We start from the raw sequence: 7,595 nt of genomic DNA on the forward strand, positions 1-7,595 counted from the left end.
TGACATCAGACGGTGATTGGAAGGGCAGGAGGTCTCGACCAGATATCAATCATGATCTTGCGTAACACAAACAAACATGTTTTGCTTGCTCCCACCGTTACTCCAGATTAATCTACTTGATGTTATTGTTACTATTAAATTTGTTCATAATATTATTTATTTTTAATAAGCTGAAGTAAGTTGACTCGGGACCAAATCTCATGTTTCAAATTGACATCCTGAGAAATCCTACCCTCAGTTGATTCATTGTTCGACATGTTGTTCATTGTTTTGGAAGCTCACTGCGCCGAATGACCACTGGTTGTGATGTTAAAACAGAGGGCATGGACTTGTGAAGAGTGGTGAGAATGCTTATGATATTAGAGACGTGTGTTATTGTTTGATCTCCCGCACATTTACAGGTAGTATAAATCTAAGTTCTTCTCCAAAGAAATTATAAATCAAGTAGCACAACCATATATCAGAAAAACAACGCCGCAGAGTCTCAAAAGGCGACCAGCCACGAAACCAACTGAAGTCTGAGCTCTGGCACCCTCAATCTGTACGGACTAGAGTTATGAATCGACGCTCGCGCCGCAGAGGCAAGCGCGGGCGCACGAGCCCGGACCCCCCAGCGAAGCGCCGCCGCGGCCCGCTGGAGTCGATGCCCGGCGAGCTGGAGGCCGCTCCAGCTCCAGCGCCGTCCGTAGTGATGGTCGCCGGGCTGCCGCCCGGGTGCGGGGTGATAGAGCTAAAGTCGCGCCTGGAGGCGTACGGCCCCGTCGCGCGCACTCGCATAGACGCAGCCGCGGCCACCGGGCACGTCACCTTCCGCTCCGCTGCCGCTGCCACGGCCGCCATTGCCGCTTCCCTCGACCCCGAGTGCGGCATCACCATCGGATCCAAGAAGGTAAAGATCTACGTTTGCTGAAGCGTGATGTCGCAGTTGCTGGATTCAGCATCAGGGGAGCCAATTTTTTGCTAGATTCGGGCCAATGCTAACTTGCTGTACATCTAGCAAGATCCGGTTAAGGTTCCAGCCTTCTTTTACTTGTAGTGCCAAAACAGCTGGATTTGTTGAGGTGCAAACCAGCTAGTTGATGGTGAATGCGTGAATTTCCCTGATGCCTCTAACAAGGCTAGACCAGGCATTGGTAGTCCATTACCCCTTTTAGGTTCATATTATGTTGGTAGGTTTTAGCTCAGTTCAGACATGTCAAACCCAATCTGGTTGTTCACTTTTGTCATTCACTTGGTAGTTTAATTTTTATTTACCCAAGCATTCTAGATTTTCGTAATCTAATCAATTTGCATACTCATTATCTCTGCAAAGTTGATTGACTATTTGATATGTTGTGCTTCATAGCAGTAACAATAACTGATTAAAATGGCAGGACTTGCAAAATTGAATACAGACCAGAATTAAGCATTTATATCTGTGATATACTGCTTGACATCACCCAATAGACTCTGTTGATCTCTGTGAGATTCTTGCTCAATTCATATGAAGCGTATGGGTGTGGGTTTCAGATGTATACTGTGTCTTGCTTTCACTTTATTCGCCAACCTTTGGTACTCAGATTGGTGTTTCTTTCGTTTGATACAGGTTTTAGTTGTACAGGCAAGTGAGGCGCCAAACAATTCGACAAGCGTAGTTCAATCAGACCCAGCGGATGCGAGTAACAATATTGCGAGTGATGCTTTGGCCATCCCAAGCTCCAGAATAGCTCCAGAAGCGATCCACAAAGCGCGAGAAATAGTCGCTTATGATGATCTGTTCTGATAGGCGTTCTTCCTCTAGATAAGGGAGAAATCAGTGTGCTGTTGTGCAATATTAGGGTCTTTAGGTGTCTAACTGTAACCGAGGTATCTCCTATCTTGTGATGTTGCACTGTAGGCTGCAACTAATTGCTTGTCTTCATCATTGAACCTATGTGTAGATCAAGCAGTGTCGTACTATGTGAGTTTTCACTGAATTAATTTACTACCATGCAAATCAGGCATTATACATGATTACATTCGTACTAGAAACAAAGTGATGTAGGCAAAAAAGAAACCAGAAAGCAACTCCTGGTTAACCAAAATTGTGTTCTCGACCAGCATAAAAAGTAGCAACAATAAAATTTAAAGGGCACATCATCTGTACTCCATGTATATCCTGGAAGAAATGGTATCAAATAGTTAGCCTATACACACAAGCTATTATTTACACATTAGTATCTGGGAAATGAGCAAGTTCCTTTCTCAGTGTGGGCGAGATTCTTTCTGCAGCATGATGTCATTGGACCTTGCCAGCATTTTCACTGAATGGCTTGCCTCATCTTGGTGATAGTTGGGTGCTTTATCAACTTCAGTCTGTTGGTACACCACTTACTTGAGCTCTTTCAAATGGTGACTTTACTGACTCAGAACACATTGCAGCTGAACTGAGCAATTATGTGCTATTCTTGAAGCTTCTTGCCTTCCTTTTGGGGTACCACTCAGCATGTGTCACTAATGTTGCTACAAATTTTTAAAATAAAGAAAGTTAAGGAGAATCCCAAGTAGTAATCTGTGTGCTGGTAAGATAAACGAAGACGTAAATTCTAGGCCAATGTCACAACAGGTTAAATACAAGGTATAGCCAAAATGCATCATTTGTTGAAAGAGGAGAATAGCCTTGTAATAATATCTGCCTGCCCAATTATTCATAGGATAGTGTTGATATGACTGGTTGATTACTGTCAGAAGTAACCAACGTTCTACACAGATAGATTGGTCAAAAAAAGCAGACATAATTCTAACATTATCTTGGTCGCATCTTCATACTCTTTTTGGATTATGAAGCTCAAGAACAGCATGCCATAGTGCACTAAGGTTATTAAGACAAAATGTGTGCACTTCATCAAATGAAAGCAACGGGAATAAAAGACAAAGAGACAGGAAAGGAAGGTTTTATCCACTAGCAACAATATTGATAATAGGAACAGGGATAGAGATTAACCCGTCTTGCTCCTTGCGATTCGATATCTTCACAAAAGCGGACTGCCAAACATTGAGAATGAGTAGCTGGGGGGAAATCTTCAGCTGGCATTGCAAATGGGCGGGTCATTTTATCAAATTTGTCTAAGGTGAGATATGAACCAACTTCTTGCAATTGCTCCGGTTCCATAATTTGCATTGTGTGGTCATCAGGTAGAAAACAATCTGTGTTAGTTGCACTCTGCATGGAGAAATTTTAAGAAACATGTGAATTAAAGAGTAATGCATTCATTAAGAACAAATTCATGTTAATCAACCAAAATCACCTCTAAGCAACTTATATCTGCGCCACGACTATATGTCATCTCCATACGGAACCTCTTTGGATCTTCCAAAGGCACCTGTAGTAGTAGTGCCAATTAAAGAAAAGAAACAACATTGCTTCATGTTAGATATGTTTCTTGCATGTCCTAATTGTTCCAGAAAATCAGTTCATGACTTCGAGGTGGTATAAGCCTCAAAACTTATAAGACAGAATCAGAGATATTATTTATCTAAAATATTGCCATGGAATGAATCCTAAAAGCATTAAAAGCACCTGTATGAAACTGATGTAGTTGCTGGCATGCTGTTCTCCATTATTATAATTAATATGGGTGCAACTAGATTGCTTAAAGAAGCAGTGCCGCAACCCCACTGTTAATGCTTCTCCGTATCAGGGATTTTGAGGATTAAATTCACGGAAACAAATACTTAATATTCCCCCAATATCAAGATACTGAAACTAAATCTGGAACAGATGTAGAAGATTTATCTGTATTTCAATTGGTCATGCTTTATGTTTTTTCCTGGCATGATGCTGGCAAGTTGGGTTCCAAACTTGTTTATACCAAGAGATGGAAACTACATCAGCTATTTACTGCAGGTTTCACAAGTTTGTATCAATTTGATAGCAATTATACTGCACCAAGTAACATGTAAGAAAACAAGTGTATTTACACATTTAATAGTAGATCCTTTTCTAAAAAATAAAAGATAAAGACAGTAATAATTGTACTGTTTGCTTTTCGTTGGTGAAGTTAGTAACAAACACTGCAAAGGTACGACGATCCATCACACATGGTTAAGGGAATTTTAATACCTCCGTATTCTCAAACATACGCAACACAATGTAACTCATGTAGTCAAGTTCCTTTGTTTTAAATAGACGATCTGAAGCATTTTTGCAGATAAGACTCTCTTCTCCATTCAGAGACTCGTCCAAATAGCAGTATCGAAGTACGTTCATTAGAGAATGTATATGTGATTCCTACAAGAAGAGAAGAACAAAATCTTGAGTCGCTTCTGAGGAGAAAACGAGTGAACAAGAAAACTACTCCAGGATACACTTAATTTATTGAGAATGTAAAAAATGAGCATGATTGATATTTCATGCTCTATGATGTCATAACACGAGAAAGCACAAATGAACAAAAAAATCTTGCAAAAAAGAAATAAAGGTTGAAGATCATCTACATACCGATGTAAAATAGAGCCTTGTTCGAACACGTCTCTCGGGATCCATCACATTTGCATATCTGCAGGAAGATTATTTGCTTATCTGTTTGTATCATTCAGAAGTCAAAATGACTGGAATTCTTGGTAAGTTACTTACTTCGGATCTAAGCAGTATTTTGTTTCTTTATGGGAATCTAGATCAACTGACTTCTCGTCTGTGCTAGATCCTTCAAAACTCTCATTCCTAACACTATCATGGTAACACCTCTCCTTACGTTTTGTAGAAGATACTACTATTGGATCATGTCGTGTACTAGATTCAGCAGCTACCTCGGTAATCTCTCGTCTGGTGTTGTGCAGGTCAATCAGTATCTTGCCCAATAAACGGCGTGCTATCTGCAGAAATGGACAGAAGAAATAGAACGTGATGATTTTTACCACGAAACAAAGGGGAAAACACCCTAGCGTTGAGTAGTAGAATGTCTGCGGATTGTCCATAAGTTATCAGTTTATTTATATTCAGCATCCTCCCTGTCTAAATAACTTTATCTTCTTATTTACAATAAATACTGCATAATGAGCAATTGAATATACAACTATACAAGATACGTCACATTGAACAAACCCAACTTACAGAATCAATTCAAAAGACAATACCTTTGAACCTATTTTGAGTTTTTGTTTCGGATTTATCCCGTACTCGTTTGGAATGACACCATCAGCTAGCAACTGAGTGAAATAGTAACACAACAAAATAATTAGAAATGTAGAGCAGAAAATTTCAGAAAACAAAAATATTGGGCTGAAAATGGATCGAGAGATAGCACTGGAATGAGGAAACATCAAATTGAAGAGTACGTTTCGTAAGACTAGGCATACTTTCATCAAACTATCAAAATACTACACTTCTCATATTTTGTTTCACAAAAATGACACTCTTTTTGTCACACTGTATGCCAAAAAATCAAGGACTGAGGACTTCTTGGGCCCGGATAGCTCCAGCACCGAATAAAATGATCAACAGCGGGGAGTATTGCATCTATCAACTCTGTTTTATTTTGGGGATGAGAAACATGCTCGGTTTACCTGAGATACTTTGAAGAGATCATGCAGACCATTAAGATTTAGATGTGAGTTATGCAGAAGGTCATACCTGTCATGTACAGTATTATTAGAAAATAATGACAGATCAGCTTAAAGGTGATGTGCAGAAATGAAGAACCACCATCTTCTTCAGATGCATCATGCCATTTTGAATAAGCACAGGAAGCTTTGAATATAAGAAATAAAATATTTAAAGAAAAATAATGCACACAGCAGATGCACACAGGCACCGGAAAGCAATCAGCAAAAAAGGCAAAACAGTGTTGGTACGGTGATATTTCTTTCTCTTTGTGATACCTCCATTTGAAATTTGAAGTGATCCACCAGAGCAGCATATATAACACTAATCAAGGCTAAAAAGACCTGCAGGTAAGCTCAGATCTTCTCCGGGACTTGGGCAGAGTATGAGATCAGAAATTTATTGTCCTATGACCCTTCAGTGAACTCACTATTCTTGTTAAAGTAGGTCTTTGTACCAAATGACGCCTACATGAGGCAAGTAACTCATTATTCTTGTTGAAGTAGGTCTATTGCTGAGCATGGAAAATAGACAGTGACAGCAAAAGATTAACTAAGTTGTCAGACACCAAAAAGTTGTTGGCTATGATTTTCCATAGCACTTCTATTCGATCTTTATCAGAAAATAAAGGCCAGCTGTTTGCCTTTTTTATAGCTGTTTCCCAGATTTAGTTGGAAGAGGAACATGGAAAATTATATCACTGCTAGTTTTCAGGAAAGATGCAGGGTGTTACCATCTTGCAAGCTCATTATAAAAGACAACTTTGAATGGGTCTGGCAGTAATTTCCAGAGATCTTACAGAAGAGTATATGAAAACATATATTCAGCTCTTCTGTAAAGACAAAACCCAAACAGAAGTAAGAATCTGAGGGATAGACTGTTACCTACTTGCAAGAGTCATATATATCGGGAATCTGTGTAGTGTCAAAGCGCCTGCATTATAGAGAGAATTCTGACAATGGTTACACAAGGCTGCATTTCCTTAAGAGGACTTCTAAACGGGCAAGCACTCGATAAGAATGTTAAAGCTGGGAGCCATACTTTTTCCTTTCATTGTAGAGATCCCTCTCTAGTTTCTTCCAACGAGCAAACATCAAAAGGAAGCTTTCGCTGCCACAAGGCAATCCAGCAGCGATGCGGTCCATGTCAATTTCTGTTCTCCATAGTGCCTTCGCTTGATCATAAGGATGATTAGGTGAGTCACTATCGGTTGCAACCTCCTCATTTTCATCATCAGAGAGCCGCTTCACTTGTGAAGTTATTTCTTTTGTTAACTCAGCCTGATCAGAGAGGGACAACTTAGTTACTACCATTATAATTGACATATTAGAGTGTGTTGAAGATATTGCTGGATGTTTTAAGTGAGAAGAATGAGCAATAGTTTTGGCATTCTCTGGGGCATTCGCGATTCATGGCAATTGAAGCGAGAAATAGAGAAGAAGTAGCACATTTGTGTGGAACCTGTGGCCGACATGGCAAAACACAAAATTTCAACCAGTTTTCGGGATACCATGCACCAGTTTTGACAGTAGCCCGGTTTGGAGTATAGGGTTTGTTCCCGACTCGAACAAGAGCTTTTATTTTGGAAAGGGTGGGGGAATCAAGTCACTCTTGTATAAAAAGTATAAATCTAGAATTCAAGGGAAATGAAAGAAGATATCTAATGGATTTACCAAATCTGTTAGAAGCTGAGCAGCATTTGTAGACACATCAGCCCCATCAACCATCCATGGAAACCCCGCAGGATCACCACCATTTGCAACTTTTGAAGAGATGATAATATCATGCAACTGAGCCTGCAGTGAACGGGCATTTTAGAAACATTGGACTCAATCTCAACATGAAACGTTTATTGCAAAATATATCCAAGATCATAAGCACAGGATAGTCTCACTGAGGCTTATATTTGCACAATTGGTTCAATTTCCTTCTAACAGCTAATCGTTTTACTTCATTCAGTTCTAAATATCATCTATAGTTTTCACTCTCTAATTTCTTAGTGCGATCGAGTTTTTGGGTATTATGAGTTATCCCC

General features: G+C 39.7%; 2 protein-coding genes across 4 annotated transcripts in view; one reads left to right on the top strand and one right to left on the bottom strand.

Annotated features, from left to right (window-relative positions):
- The first annotated feature begins 489 nt into the window (after positions 1 to 489).
- Positions 490 to 1,938, top strand: LOC119269197 (uncharacterized protein At1g27050-like). The gene is made up of 2 exons (XM_037550985.1): positions 490 to 889; positions 1,586 to 1,938. Exons 1-2 carry the CDS (start codon positions 557 to 559, stop codon positions 1,760 to 1,762), a joined length of 510 nt encoding a protein of 169 aa, XP_037406882.1. The 5' UTR covers positions 490 to 556; the 3' UTR covers positions 1,763 to 1,938.
- A 115-nt stretch (positions 1,939 to 2,053) lies between these two features.
- LOC119269196 (inositol hexakisphosphate and diphosphoinositol-pentakisphosphate kinase VIP1-like) overlaps positions 2,054 to 7,595 on the bottom strand; it is a 29,501-nt gene continuing 23,959 nt past the window's right edge. For all 3 annotated transcript variants that reach the window (XM_037550983.1, XM_037550982.1, XM_037550984.1), the window contains 11 exons: positions 7,234 to 7,356; positions 6,602 to 6,840; positions 6,449 to 6,493; positions 5,524 to 5,590; positions 5,095 to 5,166; positions 4,595 to 4,833; positions 4,460 to 4,517; positions 4,082 to 4,249; positions 3,267 to 3,341; positions 2,963 to 3,181; positions 2,054 to 2,481 (listed from right to left, as the gene is read on the bottom strand). In XM_037550983.1, the coding sequence (XP_037406880.1) occupies positions 2,473 to 2,481; positions 2,963 to 3,181; positions 3,267 to 3,341; positions 4,082 to 4,249; positions 4,460 to 4,517; positions 4,595 to 4,833; positions 5,095 to 5,166; positions 5,524 to 5,590; positions 6,449 to 6,493; positions 6,602 to 6,840; positions 7,234 to 7,356 (1,314 nt within the window). In that variant the 3' untranslated portion in view covers positions 2,054 to 2,472. The remainder of the gene's footprint in view (positions 2,482 to 2,962; positions 3,182 to 3,266; positions 3,342 to 4,081; positions 4,250 to 4,459; positions 4,518 to 4,594; positions 4,834 to 5,094; positions 5,167 to 5,523; positions 5,591 to 6,448; positions 6,494 to 6,601; positions 6,841 to 7,233; positions 7,357 to 7,595) is intronic.

Source organism: Triticum dicoccoides, chromosome 3A, assembly GCF_002162155.2.
Source record: "Triticum dicoccoides isolate Atlit2015 ecotype Zavitan chromosome 3A, WEW_v2.0, whole genome shotgun sequence".
Taxonomy (NCBI): Eukaryota; Viridiplantae; Streptophyta; class Magnoliopsida; order Poales; family Poaceae; genus Triticum; species Triticum dicoccoides.

Excerpts from the sequence above, each read along its gene's own strand:
- LOC119269197 (XM_037550985.1), top strand. The coding sequence starts at position 557 with ATGAATCGACGCTCGCGCCGCAGAGGCAAGCGCGGGCGCACGAGCCCG. Across the intron at positions 890-1,585 it reads TCACCATCGGATCCAAGAAG|GTTTTAGTTGTACAGGCAAG; the intron begins GTAAAGATCTAC and ends CGTTTGATACAG.